The sequence below is a fragment of the Anopheles aquasalis genome, chromosome 2 (genome assembly GCF_943734665.1).
Source record: "Anopheles aquasalis chromosome 2, idAnoAquaMG_Q_19, whole genome shotgun sequence".
Taxonomy (NCBI): domain Eukaryota; kingdom Metazoa; phylum Arthropoda; class Insecta; order Diptera; family Culicidae; genus Anopheles; species Anopheles aquasalis.
In genome coordinates, this window is record NC_064877.1 from 59,482,167 (window position 1) to 59,500,083 (window position 17,917).

At 42.6% G+C, this 17,917-nt stretch overlaps 2 protein-coding genes across 10 annotated transcripts; both read right to left on the bottom strand.

Moving 5' to 3' along the window:
- Window positions 1-245: 245 nt before the first annotated feature.
- On the bottom strand, window positions 246-3,928 carry LOC126571962 (uncharacterized). The gene is made up of 12 exons (XM_050230893.1): window positions 3,632-3,928; window positions 3,463-3,549; window positions 3,198-3,393; window positions 2,961-3,125; window positions 2,799-2,893; window positions 2,586-2,737; window positions 2,340-2,523; window positions 2,002-2,257; window positions 1,663-1,931; window positions 1,118-1,596; window positions 714-1,044; window positions 246-640 (listed from the first exon to the last, which is right to left on the bottom strand). The coding sequence occupies exons 1-12, from the start codon at window positions 3,780-3,782 to the stop codon at window positions 360-362; spliced, it is 2,646 nt and encodes an 881-aa protein (XP_050086850.1). The 5' UTR covers window positions 3,783-3,928; the 3' UTR covers window positions 246-359.
- A 3,043-nt stretch (window positions 3,929-6,971) lies between these two features.
- LOC126571957 (uncharacterized) lies at window positions 6,972-14,175 on the bottom strand. 9 transcript variants are annotated; one of them, XM_050230877.1, is made up of 12 exons: window positions 14,038-14,175; window positions 13,885-13,968; window positions 10,711-10,906; window positions 10,463-10,627; window positions 10,304-10,398; window positions 10,084-10,238; window positions 9,833-10,016; window positions 9,489-9,744; window positions 9,150-9,418; window positions 8,429-9,081; window positions 8,021-8,351; window positions 6,972-7,948 (listed from the first exon to the last, which is right to left on the bottom strand). In XM_050230877.1, the coding sequence occupies exons 1-12, from the start codon at window positions 14,096-14,098 to the stop codon at window positions 7,659-7,661; spliced, it is 2,739 nt and encodes a 912-aa protein (XP_050086834.1). In that variant the 5' UTR covers window positions 14,099-14,175; the 3' UTR covers window positions 6,972-7,658. The 9 variants fall into 9 exon arrangements, with proteins under 9 accessions (XP_050086834.1, XP_050086838.1, XP_050086840.1 ...); XM_050230881.1 differs by having other exon boundaries at window positions 13,885-13,963; window positions 14,038-14,173; XM_050230883.1 differs by lacking the exons at window positions 13,885-13,968; window positions 14,038-14,175 and adding exons at window positions 10,981-11,064; window positions 11,134-11,271 and having other exon boundaries at window positions 9,908-10,016.
- Between the last annotated feature and the right edge of the window lie 3,742 nt (window positions 14,176-17,917).

A 17,917-nucleotide genomic window follows, 5' to 3' on the forward strand; every position in this document is an offset into this window, starting at 1 on the left:
TAAATGATGTCGAATTATTATTAATCGTATCGAATTATGGTCGACCATCAATCAGAACATGAAAACGTAAACACATGCTTTAACTGAAACTACAATTACTGGATCTGTAGTTATGCTCCACCTTTAAGGGGATGAGTGTGTCAAGAGGAGAAAAAAGCTGTCCTCGAAGCTGTTTCAGACTATGTGCAACATTATACAGAAATGTATCGTAGTATTGGAACTCGACAACCTAATTTAACTTTTGGGTTTGTATTATCTTCTAACGAAACTATAGCGATGCCTCTGACTATCGTTTTAAAAATGCATTGAAAAAAAGGCGATCTTCTTCTTTCACTTAAACAATACCTTTACTTGTATTTCTACAGTACGGAATAGATCCAATCGACATAGGATGAGATTCGAGTGTACAGAACGATAGATCGATCAGAGAAAGACGATCGGCGACTAACTATTCCAACCAGATATCTTCTACCACGATTCAACCAGAATGCTGGCATTCCGTCGCCAATCGATTCCACTGAATCGTCCCAATCCTCTACCTTCAAGCATAACTCGGAAATTGACAGAACACGCCCCAGAGCACGCCGACAGTCGTTGTTGTACTTCAGATGAGCTTGTGTCGTGTCCAGAACCTTGTCGGCTACAAATGAACCAAATTCTCGTGTGAGTCAGATTGTTTATGCAATATGCACTTCTTATCATGCTAAACTCACCCAAAACGAGTTGTTCCACCATGAATGGTGTGTGCGTTGCGTTTCTCCACAAACAAGCGCGCGTTTTCTCGAATCCTTCCTTCATGGTTGTGTTGTTTGTTTTTATCACCGCAATATTGTGCTCCATCGTTGCGTTATTATAATCCGGATGAATAAGCACTTTTTCCACTGGTGCAATAGGCCGTAGATGTCCCGTTGCATCTACCATTGCCACATGCGATGGAAGCTTCGAGATATCTGTGCAGCTCGCAGCCGTCAACACGGTTTGATTCGCGACGATCGTTCCGATGCAGATGCGTTCCTCATTACCGTATTGCCAAACGATTGATACCTATGGACAGCCGAGGGGAATGTTATCAAACGTCGACAATAAGAAGTTTTGTATCTGTCGGTTCACTACGTACCACATGCGAAGTTGATGGAAAGCTATTTTCGCCGCTTTCAGCGTTATCAATCTTACTTGGCTCAGTGCAGGTGTCTCTTCCAATCTTTTCTTTTTCCAATCTTTTCTTCAGAAATTCACCCTGCTGTATGTTTTTTGAGCTTACAACCTTTGCCTTCGGGTACAGAATTTTCTCTAGCCATTGTTTATGATGCGCCAGACGGATAGCTACGGCAGATTCACCGAATCCGCAGTCTCTACCAAACAGGTTCAAGGCGTTCACGTACATCAAGCTTCGCCCATAACGATCCACCTCCCTCTGTAACGGTCCTCCAATTGCCTGATCGCACGTTCTGGGTACGAGAAACGGTTCTGCACCGAAGCAAACATGTTCCTTTGTCGGGTTACTACGTATCCGACGTATTATCGGTGACGGTAGTGAACAATTGTTACAGTTCTGCTCCTTGACTATACCTAGCACATCCACTGTATTCGATAAGGCTATTGTAGAAGACTCGAACTGTTAATGATCCAGCGTCTTGGGCTAGATTTCTGACTAATACTCACAGATGCGGTTGATCTCGGGGGCTAAGTCGATAAAGAATTTATTGAGATCACGAAGACCTCTTCCCGTGACCTCCATTTCTGGATCAAGAAAGCTCTGTTTGGTCCAGACACACGCTGGTGTAAACTTGTCATAAAACTCGAAGGGTTCCGCAAGTATAAGAACCCCAATACTATTCCTAATAGAGCCTTCTTTAAACGAGTCTTTCCTATGAGTATGAGTGATGACGTTGGTTTTGTTCATTCCAAATGTTATGTGCGTTGGTTTTGTTCTGGAAATTCCAAACAATCGTGCATCGTTACTCGTATTTATCACAATATAAGTGTAGCTGGTCCGCTTACCCATTGACCTTAGTACAGCGAGCAAGAGTCAGGACAGTAGTCTCATCAATGATGACGCCATAACATTCGTTTGAGCTATTCATTACCGTGCTGTTCCAGTGAATTTTGACCATCTGCCTTGATGCTTGGCTAAACAAATGCGCTTTAGCCAGATCAAGCTGCTCTTGCGTATTATCCTTCGACAGCACTACTCTTGGTTCGTATTCACGGAGGTTCACGTACTTCCGCGCACATGCCTGAGGCTCCAGAATCCAATCTGATATTCCAAGGTTGAAAAAACATTATCAATCCTTCATGGCTATTTGATAGTTTAATGAAACTATTAACCGCATGCTTACCTGCATCAGTAACACCTTTTTCTTTCATTACCGATTGTATCCATGGAATGTAGGGTGCAACACGGACATACACACCAGGTTTTCCCATGCCACACCTCATCCCGAACGAAGTCACACCTACCACAAAGGGTGTGACACGAGTATTGTGAAGTAACTTCACCTGTAATGGATTCCCTCTGCCATCCTGCGCAGCGTGAAATGCTCAGAAAGTAGTCAGAAATCAACGTTGAGCCAAATCATATTTACCTCACAAGTATTCTGTTCGTCATGTCCGTAGCAGATTTGGTTCTTATCCAATCCCTTAGGTAATCTATGTGGATCTTTGTGGCATACACCACATTCCTTTTTGTCAACAGGACCCAACGTAATCTTGGATAGAGAAGGCGGTTGACTCTTGACTGTAAATCATAAACAATTTGTTACTACAAAGCGATAATGATACCGTTTACGTAGCATTACCTTGCGCATTGAATCTCCATCCAGTTGCTTCCATTGTTTTGAAGCGGATCTCATCATCGTTCCACAAACATGCTGGTGCTACCGTTCCATTTAGCCTGATGGAAGGACGAGACTGTACATTTTCTCCGAATGGTGTGATAGTTTCATTATCAGTATGCGTACACAGCATTACGTTCCAGTTGCAATAGAGCGATGTTATGATAACCACGCGTGAAGTTATGTTTTGGATGATAGATGATGTCCACTATTTTTATCTGCTGGGCATGCTTATCATCTGAATCATCGGGCAGATTGAGACTTCCTAGTCTGACCACATCTGGCAAAGCCCTGTAAAAGATGTGAAAGTGGGTAAAACCAAGAATCTTTCCATATTATTTTCTATGTTCAAACGTTCATTACTTTCCAAAACAGTGAGCTGCTGTAAGGACGAATTTCTCCGATATCAAAGTTCCACCACAATCCCATAAGATGGATTGGTCCGGTTGAGTCCATCCGATGGCTGCTATGTGAGCGAACTCACGCTGGTAGGTGGGTCCGCGAAATGAAGTTCTCATGTACGATTGTTTTCCGTACTCGTAGTACCGGAAGTGGCAGTCTACGAAAGCGTTAATTTTGTTTTTTTTTTATTAGAAATCAGTAAAATGCAACTGTAACCGTTCCTTACGGTCTAGAGACGTGGGTTCATTCGATACAACCACATCTTCCGCATTAAGGGGATCATCGAATATCGCAAGCAGTTTTTGGCCATGAACTGTTTGTAGAAAATAATTTGTAAAGTACAATTTTCAAAGAGCATCACACATCATCTAAAGTCACACCAAGCCTGTACTTACCAACTGCTAAGGACAGAGCTAGCAAAAGGATAACCTCAAAGCCACCGAACGAAGATGCCATTTCTCTCGACTTCAGAACCACTTTGTGATGAATCGCAGACGCTATCAAACGGAGGAGGTTCAGTGAATTAATACTTTCGTGACAGCACATTTAAACAAACGAATGAGTATCAAACACAATCGCAGAACGAAATGTGTATACTTTTTTGCCGTTTCATAGTTTTACCGTTAATCTGCTACGACGAGAAAAATCTTCTTCAGTCTTCAGAAGTGACTTGCCAACTGTTGACTTGCCGAGTGCTCTCACATAAATGCGAAACCTACGAACGCAAACCATAAGGCACACAGCGGTAACATGAAACATGACTATCAACCAGAACTGGAAATACCCCGACAAGAAACATTTCAGAATCATAACTTTCCCACAATCGTAACTAATACGTCAAGTGGCGATTCAGAAAATCCCAACTCGTTGGACGTACGATGCACTACTGTTTGCAACGTGTTGCCGCCACTTGGGTTTGTTTATATACCACCAATACATTTGAGACTATTGACATAATGTTAAAGCATCACCGTTATGAACATTAACCAGCTCGATCACGCAACGCACCGTAAAGCAAACCAACACAAGCTACTGTAACATCTCGTCTTCGCAAGTAAGATCGCTTAGCATAATAATATGTGAGCGTGATTGAAACAAATGAAATGAAACAAATAGTGGCACACGTTATTGCTGATCACGAGTTATGGTTACCACGACTGATAAGGCGCCGTATGAATTGTGGCAGCAGCTTGGGTGCGGGTTTGCATTATCGACTTATTATGCTCGGTCAAGAAATTCAATTCGCACCGACCGATTCCCTTGGTGAGATGTTCACCCTCTCTGTAGCTGAGATGGTACCATTTACTGCGCAAAGTATCTGCATCATTCCCCGAGAAGATTCGTGCGTATACGTTCGAACAATGTTCTCTGAATTCCATCTGCATTAGAGATCGATGATGCATTCTACGTATACACGACTCACGGCTGGTCGTGATCATCGATCAGCGAGAGTGAAACTGGTTTGTAGACTGGTTTGCACTTGACCAAGTGGCGTTACATGACAATTAACTAAGAACACTCCCTGATAACGGATCCAATGGAGGCCGCGTGCTTTGAGGAGTGTGTCATTGCCAGCTTGTTCTAACCGTTTTGAATATTTTATTTGTCTTGAATTTTTAAATAATCGGCAGTTATTCTTTCCCATTCACCTAATACAACTGAGGCTGGTTCTTGGTAAGTGTTTTTAGAAATTTTATTAAAGCATCTGTTAAATATCACTAAGAAAACTTAAATGATCATGCTGGTTCATTATCTCTGCAATCAATAAGCCAGCACCTTTAGACGACATGCATTCTCCAACGTTTATTACACCTCCACCATGTTTAACGTTGCCCTTATTATTAATTGCAGTGACTTTTGATAATTAAACTTCATCCACAGAGGAAAATTGTCCTTTAATTGAAAGAAAGAAAAGTTATATCAAAATAAACTCATTTGAGCTGACGATACCTTTTGCCAGATCATATAATCGTCACAGGCAAGCCAAGCAGAATCGGCACGGACCTGCAAATCCTGTGCTAGAGCTTCCCATTCCGAGGCCCACGCTGCAAACCAAGCGGAAGTGTTCTGCTACTAGCATTGATGCTGCTTCGGCTATTAGCGCTAGTCGCAATGCGTACAGGTTGGAGAGCAGAAATGTCGCGAGTATCAGTGGAGCAGTAGATAAAATGTAAAACGGTCACGGTTGGCAGACAATCCAAAGATGAAGCAACCGGACAGAACTTTCTCTTCAGCATTTCTCCAAGCTCGAATTTTCTCGAACTTGATCTGAAAGTTCCGGCTGTGGTCTGGTGACGGAAGCATCGGTTGACGAAGATACATTTTGTCCGGCAATCGACAAGCGCTGCGGACTCTACCAGGCCAGGCTAGCAAATGGTGTTGGCAAAACAGTCCGCTGGGTAAGATGTCAAGCCGACCATTGCCGTAACCATTACGCTTAATGAGCATCAAAAGAAAACTCCCTGTCTTCAGCGTATTTTACCGTGCACTCCAACAGTCGCAGAAGTCATGGAGCGGCGTTGTTGAAGTTAAACATTTCCGCATTTGCTCGACCTACAGTCACTGTCATCGGGCCTCAAACGAGTTCCTTGAAGTACGCTAAGCTCTCCAATTAATAGCTGCTGCCTGTTTCCCACGGATGACTGTGCTGGTCCAAGTTGCGTTTTGCTATAAATTGGTGACATTAGAACCAACCAACCAGCAGCAGCAGCAGCCAGTTGAAGCAAATGTCACTTTTGTCCGGAAAACTCATTAGAAAGGAAGAATGAAACGATACCATGGAGTTTCCTTGTCGAAAAGATGAAGGAAGGGAAATATTTTTCCTGCTTCATTCGTTCACCATTGAGCGTATCTCTTAGGCTCGGTTTTTGAGTCACTACGGTAGAAGATGCCTCTCTGCCGATGAGGAGTAACTAATTATGCATGATTCGTATTCGAGAAAATCACCGTCCGTAGTTTACAGTAATTATTTTCTTGCGAAAGAGACTTAGCGCTAGGCGGAAAGATAGCAAATCATGCCCATTGCCGGTGTATACTTCATTTATTTCAACAATGAAGGAGACGAAACATCGGAAACATTATTTTAAAAGAATCTAGTTGAAAGCTCAAGAGGAACCTCAAATATCTGTAGCTTTAATTATTGGATTTTTTTTAATTCTTCTTTTTTCATTTTAAATTAATCGAAATAAAGAATATCCAATTGATACTCTCGACCATTGCTTTACGAAGCATGCAGGAATTATGTCATATTCTTATAAAATGCGTTGCTACAACGAATCTTTGTGTCATGAATGATCTTCTCTGGTAAAACGACTACTGTAGAAAATTCACGTTAGAATTATTTTTAACCAACAATGATAAAATTCGACACATAAAAGTGTTTTAAACGATTTTAAACGATTCGACACATAAAAGTGTTGTTTTTAAAAGTGTACTTGCATTACCTTTCCTTGAAACAACCAAAACTCAACGAATAACAAAAGAAGTACAATGGACAGTTTGACAAATCGTCGTTCTCTAGTGGTGCCATTTGGTGAGGTAGCTAATATTGAGAAATCGGGGAACAAATTGAGAAGCTCGTACTACTTCCAGGCGATTCAAAGTTTCCATTTTTTCTGGAAACAAATTGCTCCAATTTCCCAGCCACCGTGTAGCTCATGCCTTTCGATCATCATCCACTCCTCCAACAGACGAGCAATGCACTGGTCAATGGCGCTGATTCTGGGCTGAAAAGCGAAAACAAATTGATCTCATCCTTGGACGTGACATTCAGCGTCGAATCAGCGAACGGATGGCGGGCACACCGATGTTGGAAGCGTAAGATGGAACGAAAAATAAATTGTGTAGCCACCGGTCCACCGAGCACCAGATGTTGGCGGTCGCTACCGTTTCGTGCACGATAACCTTTTTTTTGCTTTTTTTTATTTCCCTTTGCAAGCCAAGCCAACCGAGGATCACAAGACTAAAGTCAACCAACTGGCAGTAGGAAACGGGCCATTAGCTTTGTTTTCAATTCAACCAGCCTCCAATTGCGTATTGTACTTGCCCTCGTTGTTTATTCTGCCGTTTATTGTGGCCAGGGAACGCGGTGGAAACGCAAGGAGCGATCAACATTAGGATATGGCTAAAACATGAGCGGCCCTAGTTTTAATATCTTAGGTCAATAAGACAATTAAATTATTTCTTTAACAACGTTTCCATCCAGTTCTTTAGTGTTAAGTGACTGACAGAGATAAGATCACGTAAGCGGCGTGATTTGAGCAGCGGGGGGCGTAAACATCATACCAACAGATCGACTCTCTTGTCCATCGAAATCTCGTTTGTCGTATTGACCAATCAGTGTTTTCAAAAATCAATAAACGTGAGCGATATGTCTTATTCGGTGACGATAGATCATTTCTTTTCAGCTTTCTCGTTACATACCTACACTTCCGATTTAATCCAATCGACATAAGACGCGATTCGAGTGTACAGCACGATAGAACGGTCAGAGACAGACGATCGCCGGCTAGCTATTCCAACCAGATATCCTCCATCAAGTCTCGCCCAAAATGCCGGCATTCCAGCCTGAATCGATGCGGTCGGCTTTAACAGCTTATCAACCTTCAAGCACAGCTCTGAATCTGTCAGTACCCGTCCCATGGTTTGTCGGCAGTCAGTGTTGAACTTTAAATAGGCTGACTTTGCTTTTTGTTCAATTGTAGTCTTATTGACTGTAAATGAATCAATTTCTCAAAGGATGCATATTGTTTATGTATCATTTGCACTTATCATGCTGTACTCACCAAAGAGAAGCTGCTCCATCATGAATGGTGTGTGCGTTGTGTTTTTCCATAAACAAGCTGGCGACTTCGCAAACCCATCGATTACAGTTGTGTGTTTGGTTTTTATAAGCGCCAGATTATGCTCACTCGTTATACTATCGTACTCTGGGTGAATTATCATTTCTTCCACAAGTATGAAAGCTCGAATTTGTTCCGTCGGGTCAATCAATTCTACGTGCGATGGATGCTTCGAGGGATCTACGCAGCTGGCAGCCGTCAGAACGCTTCGCTTCGAGATGATCGTTCCAATGCAAGTGTGTTTAAATTTCCCATAGACCCATACGATTGAAACCTTATGACATTAGAGACGAATGTTACTATTGAACGCCTGAAATAATTTCACTTTCATCTATCAAGTACAATACGCACCACATGCGATGCTGATGCAATGCCGTAGTCGCCGCTTCCTTCTTCTTCATCCATATTTGCTTCTTCTATGCGTTTGCAAGCATCTATCTCTCCGGCATCATCATTTGTTTCATCGCGTATGTATCGATGCGGGCAGCACACCAGCGATCCTGTTTTACAGAACATCACCTCACGGCTACTCTTAAAGTCGAACGTCACCTTCGGACAGAAACGCTCGTTAACACAAACACCGGGGAGTTTGTTCGGCGCCGTACAGTTATCTCCTTCCTCCAGTGCTTCGTTCAGAAATATAACCTGGTCCGAGTCATCTGGTGCCTCTGGTTTTTTCGGAGGATAAAGAACTGATTCTAGCCATCGTCTATGATGCGCTAGACGGACGGCTACGGCTGACTCACCGAATCCACAGTCTCTACCAAACAGGTTCAGGGCGTTCACGTACATCAAGCTTCGCCCATAGCGAAACACTTTTCTTTGTAGAGATCCTCCAAATGCCTGGTTGCACGTTCCGGGTACGAGGAACGGTTCTGCTCCGAAGCAAACATGTTCCTGTGTCAGTCCACTTGGTATCCGGTCAACGAAGTGTTTAGGCAATGAACAGTTGGTTCCGTTCTGCTCCTTGACTGCGCCCAGCACATTCACTTTGTGCTGTAAAGCTATTAGAAAGGACTCGATTTATTAACACCACTAGATGGTGAACAATATTTTGACGTTTGGTACTCACAGATACGATTGAATTCGGGTGGTGAATTGGCATAAAATGCATTGAGCTCCAGAAGGCCTCTTGCCGTGACCTCGATCTCTGGCTCAAGGAAGCTATGTTTGGTCCAGACACACGCTGGTGTAAAATCGGCATTAAACTCGAAGGGTTCCTTCACCTTCAGCACTCCGATATCATTCCGAAATGAGCCCTCTACATACGCGGGATGCTTATGACTATTGGTGATGATGTTGGGTTTATTCCCTGCAAATGTTACGTGCGTTGGTTTTGTTCTGTAAATACCAAACGTTCGTGCATCATTACTCGTATTTATCACAATATAAGTGTAGCTGGTTCTCTTACCCATTGACCATAGTACAGCGAGCAAGTGTAAGCACCGTACTCTCATCAATGATGACACCATAGCATTCGTTTGAGCGATGCACTTTCAGGTTGTTCCAGTGAATTCTGACTAATTGCTCAGATGATTCGTCAAACAAATGCGCTTTGGTTGGGTCAATCTCTTCATTTGTTTTATTCTTCGACAGGAGTACTCGTGGTTCGTATTCACGGAGGTTCACGTACTTCCGTGCACATGCCTGAGGATCCAAAAGCCAATCTAAAATTCCAAAATTTAATGAAATATCGTCTATCGTTAGCTAAACATCTAACCGAAAGTTTGGTACAGCTTCTAGCCATTGGCCCACCTGCATCAGCTACCCCCCTTGCATTTAGTACCGATTTTATCCATGGAATGTAAGGAGCAACACGGATATACACACCAGGTTTTCGCATACCACACGGCTTCCCGAACGAAGTCACAGCTACCACAAATGGTGTTAGGCGGGTATTGTGGAGTAGCTTCACTTGCAAAGGACCTCCGGAGTCACCCTAGATAACGTGAAGAGATCAGAATATATCGGACACTGAAATAAGTAACTCGGCACATCATATGTACCTCACAGGTATCTTGTCTCTCGTCTCCGGCACACATTTGGTTACTATCTAATCCATAAGGTAACTTTCGATCATCTTCGCCAATTAGTTTGTTACATTCTGAATTTTCAAAAGGGCGCAGAGTCACCTTAGAAAGTGTAGATGTTTTGTTTTCACCTGAAAATAGAAAGTGAAGTGTTTTCATTAGGATAGATTAAAAAACAGCTCATTGCATGTATTACCAAACCCAGTAGCTCCCCAACCAGCAGCTTCCAACGCTTTGAAACGGATCTCATCATCGTGCCACAGACACGCCGGAGCGACCGTTGCGCTTAGTCTGCAATACAAAACTTGGCTGTAGATGTTTTTGATCTATGCGGGGTGCTTATCAGTCTACTTACTCAACTTTTCGTTCAAGACGCACTAAGGCAATGTCATGGTAACGAAGCCTGAAGGTATGATTCGGATGCCCGATGAACTCCAGTATTTTGATATCTTTTTCCGGCTGATAATTTGGATTTTCAGACAAATCTATATCGCCTATTCTGACCACATCTGGATCTTTTCTGTAAATATTTTGAAGTGGAATGCATCATTTATTTGCTATTTTCATAATTTTTATTGATACGTTCATAATTTAATCACCTACATTTCCGAGCAGTGCGCTGCTGTTAGGACAAAATTCTCCGAGATTAACGATCCTCCACAATCCCATGTAATATTATTGCCTGATTTAATCCATCCGATAGCTGCCATGTGTGCAAACTCACCCAAATAAGCTGTTGTGCTGCCAGTTGGCTTAATATCTGTCGTTTTACCAAACTCGTAGTACCGGAAATGACAGTCTAGAACAGTGAGGATTGTGATGTATTCGAATGAAGCTATAGCGCACAGTTTTTGAGGTAGAGTCCTATCATACCGTCAAGAGACTGGGGTTCATTTGGCACCACCACATCTGTTGATTGGGGAACATTATTATCCGTGACACTCTCCAATATCTGAGCTTGAAATGTTTAATAACGAAGTACAATTTATAAAAAAAATTCTGCGCATGCAAAGCGATCCATCTTACCATCTGCTACGACCAGAGAGAGCAAAAAAATTACCGCAACGCTACCGAACGAAGATGCCATCCGTGTGAATGCTAGAATCACTCTGGGATGAGGCACAGACGCTGTCAAACGAAGAAGTTTCGTTCATTGCTTTCGTGCATTCGACTGTTTACACATTGATACAAAGCAGTTATACGCGCAGCATATGTATGTATGTTCATAGAACGCACTTGGACGTTGTACATTTGATTACACTCTAGGGACTTCCCCAACGGGCTGCGTGCTTATCATTATCAGTAAGCGGATGTTGTGGGATTCCTTTAAAACATTCTTGCGAGCAATTGGTAATGTTTGTTGCTAATTCTGATTACTCTTTTAACAGTTAAATGAGCACCTAATTCCCCTCAAATTACAAGACTAAAAATGTGTTACCTTTTTTAAAATGTTATAATCAACCTGTTTCGGGCATTGCCGATTTAACCACTTTTTTTTCGTATCAATTCGTCACAACTTTTATTGGACGATGCATAGAAGATCAAATATCGTGCGCGCTTTCGGCCTGCCTTTGCCCTACTGACTCTCTACATACTTCTCTTGTTTTCCTCTCCGCTGCCGCCATCCTGCCGTTCGGCAAATCCCATAATTCAACCGCCAGAGGGGCAAGTCTTCTAAGTTCCTCAGGGGCAGTTCGCAACACAACCTTTATTACGAGATACTTCTTCCCGTTAAATTCGGCTACACATTCAACGGGATCGTAACTTCCAAACTGAATGGGTTCAAGGCAGTGTGCTGGGCTAGGAATCAAAATCGCTTTACGGATCGGGACTACCGCAAACGACACTGATACGGCAACCGTAGACACGCGAAACATCGTTATCGTCTTAAGACGCTGATAGCGTACCGCCTTTTCCATTACATACGGTTTATAATTAGACCACAACCGAGGCGCTACCGTAATTAACATCAATCAGCAGAGGAACAGCGAACCAATACTTCTGACAGGATCATCTCATCTTCGTTTATTGATCGCATCCACTTTATTCGCAAAGCATAAGAAAGCGTGAGCACACCGGACAAGAGTGTGTGGCTCTCGTGACTGATAAGACCTGTGGTCAGTTTTGGTGGTAACTTGTTTTCAGTGAGACGGTTCGCAGCGATCATAATGCTATTGTAGTGTAGTTGTATAAGTTAGCTCTAGGTATAGAGTAAGTGTACGTTAGGTGATAAGAGGAATGTGTTTAGGTGTTAAGAGTGAGTCGTAATAAAGAGTCAGTCGAGTACGGAACAAGGAAAACGGCAAGGAAACGGGAAAATCATACCATCAAGAGACTGGGGTTCATTTGGCACCACCACATCTGTTGATTGGGGAACATTATTATCCGTGACACTCTCCAATATCTGAGCTTGAAATGTTTAATAACGAAGTACAATTTATAAAAAAAATTCTGCGCATGCAAAGCGATCCATCTTACCATCTGCTACGACCAGAGAGAGCAAAAAAATTACCGCAACGCTACCGAACGAAGATGCCATCCGTGTGAATGCTAGAATCACTCTGGGATGAGGCACAGACGCTGTCAAACGAAGAAGTTTCGTTCATTGCTTTCGTGCATTCGACTGTTTACACATTGATACAAAGCAGTTATACGCGCAGCATATGTATGTATGTTCATAGAACGCACTTGGACGTTGTACATTTGATTACACTCTAGGGACTTCCCCAACGGGCTGCGTGCTTATCATTATCAGTAAGCGGATGTTGTGGGATTCCTTTAAAACATTCTTGCGAGCAATTGGTAATGTTTGTTGCTAATTCTGATTACTCTTTTAACAGTTAAATGAGCACCTAATTCCCCTCAAATTACAAGACTAAAAATGTGTTACCTTTTTTAAAATGTTATAATCAACCTGTTTCGGGCATTGCCGATTTAACCACTTTTTTTTCGTATCAATTCGTCACAACTTTTATTGGACGATGCATAGAAGATCAAATATCGTGCGCGCTTTCGGCCTGCCTTTGCCCTACTGACTCTCTACATACTTCTCTTGTTTTCCTCTCCGCTGCCGCCATCCTGCCGTTCGGCAAATCCCATAATTCAACCGCCAGAGGGGCAAGTCTTCTAAGTTCCTCAGGGGCAGTTCGCAACACAACCTTTATTACGAGATACTTCTTCCCGTTAAATTCGGCTACACATTCAACGGGATCGTAACTTCCAAACTGAATGGGTTCAAGGCAGTGTGCTGGGCTAGGAATCAAAATCGCTTTACGGATCGGGACTACCGCAAACGACACTGATACGGCAACCGTAGACACGCGAAACATCGTTATCGTCTTAAGACGCTGATAGCGTACCGCCTTTTCCATTACATACGGTTTATAATTAGACCACAACCGAGGCGCTACCGTAATTAACATCAATCAGCAGAGGAACAGCGAACCAATACTTCTGACAGGATCATCTCATCTTCGTTTATTGATCGCATCCACTTTATTCGCAAAGCATAAGAAAGCGTGAGCACACCGGACAAGAGTGTGTGGCTCTCGTGACTGATAAGACCTGTGGTCAGTTTTGGTGGTAACTTGTTTTCAGTGAGACGGTTCGCAGCGATCATAATGCTATTGTAGTGTAGTTGTATAAGTTAGCTCTAGGTATAGAGTAAGTGTACGTTAGGTGATAAGAGGAATGTGTTTAGGTGTTAAGAGTGAGTCGTAATAAAGAGTCAGTCGAGTACGGAACAAGGAAAACGGCAAGGAAACGGGAAAATCATACCGTCAAGAGACTGGGGTTCATTTGGCACCACCACATCTGTTGATTGGGGAACATTATTATCCGTGACACTCTCCAATATCTGAGCTTGAAATGTTTAATAACGAAGTACAATTTATAAAAAAAATTCTGCGCATGCAAAGCGATCCATCTTACCATCTGCTACGACCAGAGAGAGCAAAAAAATTACCGCAACGCTACCGAACGAAGATGCCATCCGTGTGAATGCTAGAATCACTCTGGGATGAGGCACAGACGCTGTCAAACGAAGAAGTTTCGTTCATTGCTTTCGTGCATTCGACTGTTTACACATTGATACAAAGCAGTTATACGCGCAGCATATGTATGTATGTTCATAGAACGCACTTGGACGTTGTACATTTGATTACACTCTAGGGACTTCCCCAACGGGCTGCGTGCTTATCATTATCAGTAAGCGGATGTTGTGGGATTCCTTTAAAACATTCTTGCGAGCAATTGGTAATGTTTGTTGCTAATTCTGATTACTCTTTTAACAGTTAAATGAGCACCTAATTCCCCTCAAATTACAAGACTAAAAATGTGTTACCTTTTTTAAAATGTTATAATCAACCTGTTTCGGGCATTGCCGATTTAACCACTTTTTTTTCGTATCAATTCGTCACAACTTTTATTGGACGATGCATAGAAGATCAAATATCGTGCGCGCTTTCGGCCTGCCTTTGCCCTACTGACTCTCTACATACTTCTCTTGTTTTCCTCTCCGCTGCCGCCATCCTGCCGTTCGGCAAATCCCATAATTCAACCGCCAGAGGGGCAAGTCTTCTAAGTTCCTCAGGGGCAGTTCGCAACACAACCTTTATTACGAGATACTTCTTCCCGTTAAATTCGGCTACACATTCAACGGGATCGTAACTTCCAAACTGAATGGGTTCAAGGCAGTGTGCTGGGCTAGGAATCAAAATCGCTTTACGGATCGGGACTACCGCAAACGACACTGATACGGCAACCGTAGACACGCGAAACATCGTTATCGTCTTAAGACGCTGATAGCGTACCGCCTTTTCCATTACATACGGTTTATAATTAGACCACAACCGAGGCGCTACCGTAATTAACATCAATCAGCAGAGGAACAGCGAACCAATACTTCTGACAGGATCATCTCATCTTCGTTTATTGATCGCATCCACTTTATTCGCAAAGCATAAGAAAGCGTGAGCACACCGGACAAGAGTGTGTGGCTCTCGTGACTGATAAGACCTGTGGTCAGTTTTGGTGGTAACTTGTTTTCAGTGAGACGGTTCGCAGCGATCATAATGCTATTGTAGTGTAGTTGTATAAGTTAGCTCTAGGTATAGAGTAAGTGTACGTTAGGTGATAAGAGGAATGTGTTTAGGTGTTAAGAGTGAGTCGTAATAAAGAGTCAGTCGAGTACGGAACAAGGAAAACGGAGTATACGTTACAGTGGCGACGAGGACATAAAAAAATAGGAGGATAAAAAGTTACGAGAGAAAAAGTTGTGAGCACGAGTATAAAAAGTTTAGTCAAAATGTCGTTAATAGGAGATATTGAATCCTATGTTATGGGTGAAAGCATTAGAGAATACCTGGATAGAATAGACATATTCTTTGTCGTGAATGCAGTAGAAGAGAAAATGAGGACAGCAATGTTGTTAACGCTTGGGGGTGCAGCTTTGTACAGCTTGGCTGTAAAGTTGGTGTTCCCGGACAAGCCGAAGGAAGTGGCATATGAAAAACTGTGCATCAGATTAAAGGAGCACCTAGAACAAAAGGTGAACATAGTGGCGGAGCGGTTTAATTTCAGAAATTGTAAGCAGAAAGAACAGTCGGTAGCAGATTATATTGTTGAGCTAAAAGCGCTCGCGCAGTCGTGTGAATTTAAGTGTTGTCTACAAGACTCGCTGCGTGACCAGCTAGTTACGGGAGTGGCGGACGATGGTTTGAGAAAACGGCTGTTGCGTGAAGTGGATCTGACCTTCGCCAAGGCAGAAAATATCGCAAGGTGCTGGGAGGCAGCGGATGAACAAAATGAGGCCTTCGCTACGAAAGACAAGCAAGGCGAATTAGCTGCATTAAAATATGCGCAAAAAAATAGCGTGGGTACGAGCGTGCGTGGGAGCGTGGGTACGAAGATGGCGTACTATCACCACAGTTCCACAAAACACAGTTCCAGAGACGTCTAGAGAAGAAGGCTATCAGTACGAGGAAGAGGAAGGAGTGTATTACCGAAATCATTTTAAGGAAACGGTAAGATGGATACCGGCGGTCGTCAAAAAGAAGATTAGTAGATTGCGGTATTAGATAAGTGTAAATGGGTTAGTGAGAATGGTACATCAAAACCAGATACGGAAGAAGCACAGTGCACGGGAGATCCAGGCGTGGATCTGCCCGAGGCGATCAGGTCAACTTAAACGTACGGAAAAACGGAAACGAAGTGAGGCAAGTCCACCACCGTTAAGACGATCGAAACGGTTGGAAGGGCAACCTAGATTTAAGTATCCGAGATAGTAAACTCCGTTTAAGGGGGAGAGTTGTAGTGTAGTTGTATAAGTTAGCTCTAGGTATAGAGTAAGTGTACGTTAGGTGATAAGAGGAATGTGTTTAGGTGTTAAGAGTGAGTCGTAATAAAGAGTCAGTCGAGTACGGAACAAGGAAAACGGAGTATACGTTACAGCTATGAGCTCTTTTTGCCAGCATTGCAAGAATCTAGAAACAAGAATCATCAAATTAATAACCAAACGTGCCGTGATGTAACCGAAACAATGTGTTGTAGAAGCAGTAATCAATGTTGTCAATCCAGATCCAAATGAGATCGATCCAGTGGTTTTGATGCTACGAAGGGCACAGGCTTTTAATACTTTAGTTTTGGAAACACCGTTTCATAATTATGAGTTTTAGAATTATTAAAAATACTGTGGCTAGAATAACCGCCCGGCATACATACCATAGTGCATGTATGTATGACGGACGGTTATTCTAGCCACCGTATTTTTATTCGTAAAGCTTCAATATATTTTAACATGTTACTCATTTTTTATAAGACGCTCGTATTTCATGAAACACTATTTGAACAAAAGTCATAATTTTCGATCGTGTTTCTCAAACAAAGAACGGCCATAAACATTGCACGTACCATTTTCGCTCACAAATTATGAAAATGCTCAACGGATAGTAATGAATATGTTGCGACTGGGTCCGTAATCATCGAACAACTTGTGCTAATGTAAAAATTTGATCGCAAGTTATGGGAATAAAATACAACCTATTTGAGTTCGTGAGCAGCGGTGCACACGGTGCTGGTTGCGGACTGAAATAAAGTATGTTCTGCATTATCCTGTTCTGCGTTTCGGTCCACTGAACCTGGTAGCTGCGAACGAATCGCTAAAGTGGACTACTCTGACACAGAATGACTGGTAAGCGCATGGTGGGGAACTGATGCAGCTGATGAAGTGTGACCGAAGTTATTATGGTACCTCATGCACAGAGCGTCGTGGACATGATTGCATCGTCGCGTGCATCACACCGAATGCACTAGATGCTGTACATGCTTTAAAGGCGAGGGAGTGACGTGCTCATGTAATTGCGGTTTTACGACAATGCTTGTCGGAAGTTTTGTACATGAATGTTATCTAACGTGGCATGAACGATGTTTTAATAAAAAGAAAATGAAATAAAATGAAATGATAAAATGATGCAATGATAGACTGGTTACTTTTGTATGTTAAAGATAATAAAAATACAATAAGTTTGATTGGCTTGTATTACGTCGGTCACTCAAAGAAGCATCAGCTGGAACTCCATTGTTGCTAAGAACGTTGTCTTATTTCTTGGTGTATACGTTGTAACCTTTAGAGATGTTTCCTGCTCTTGATTGGGTTTACGCTCGTTCGATGTATCGTTTGAGTGCCACAGCTCTAACCCGCCAGTGGAAGCTTTTGTTAGAATGTTTATCTGCGAAAGTTTTCCCATTTTACACTGTGTACTCCATCTAATACCAATCAATTACATGCGCCAGAGGACAATCGAGACGAGCT

Coding starts and splice junctions, on each gene's coding strand:
- LOC126571962 (XM_050230893.1), bottom strand. CDS start 3,782: ATGTGCTGTCACGAAAGTATTAATTCACTGAACCTCCTCCGTTTGATA. Junction 2,258..2,339: donor AAAAGGTGTTACTGATGCAG/GTAAGCATGCGG, acceptor TTGGAATATCAG/ATTGGATTCTGGAGCCTCAG. Junction 1,932..2,001: donor CGCTGTACTAAGGTCAATGG/GTAAGCGGACCA, acceptor TGGAATTTCCAG/AACAAAACCAACGCACATAA.
- LOC126571957 (XM_050230877.1), bottom strand. CDS start 14,098: ATGGCATCTTCGTTCGGTAGCGTTGCGGTAATTTTTTTGCTCTCTCTG. Junction 10,628..10,710: donor GCAGCGCACTGCTCGGAAAT/GTAGGTGATTAA, acceptor AAATATTTACAG/AAAAGATCCAGATGTGGTCA. Junction 9,419..9,488: donor CGCTGTACTATGGTCAATGG/GTAAGAGAACCA, acceptor TGGTATTTACAG/AACAAAACCAACGCACGTAA.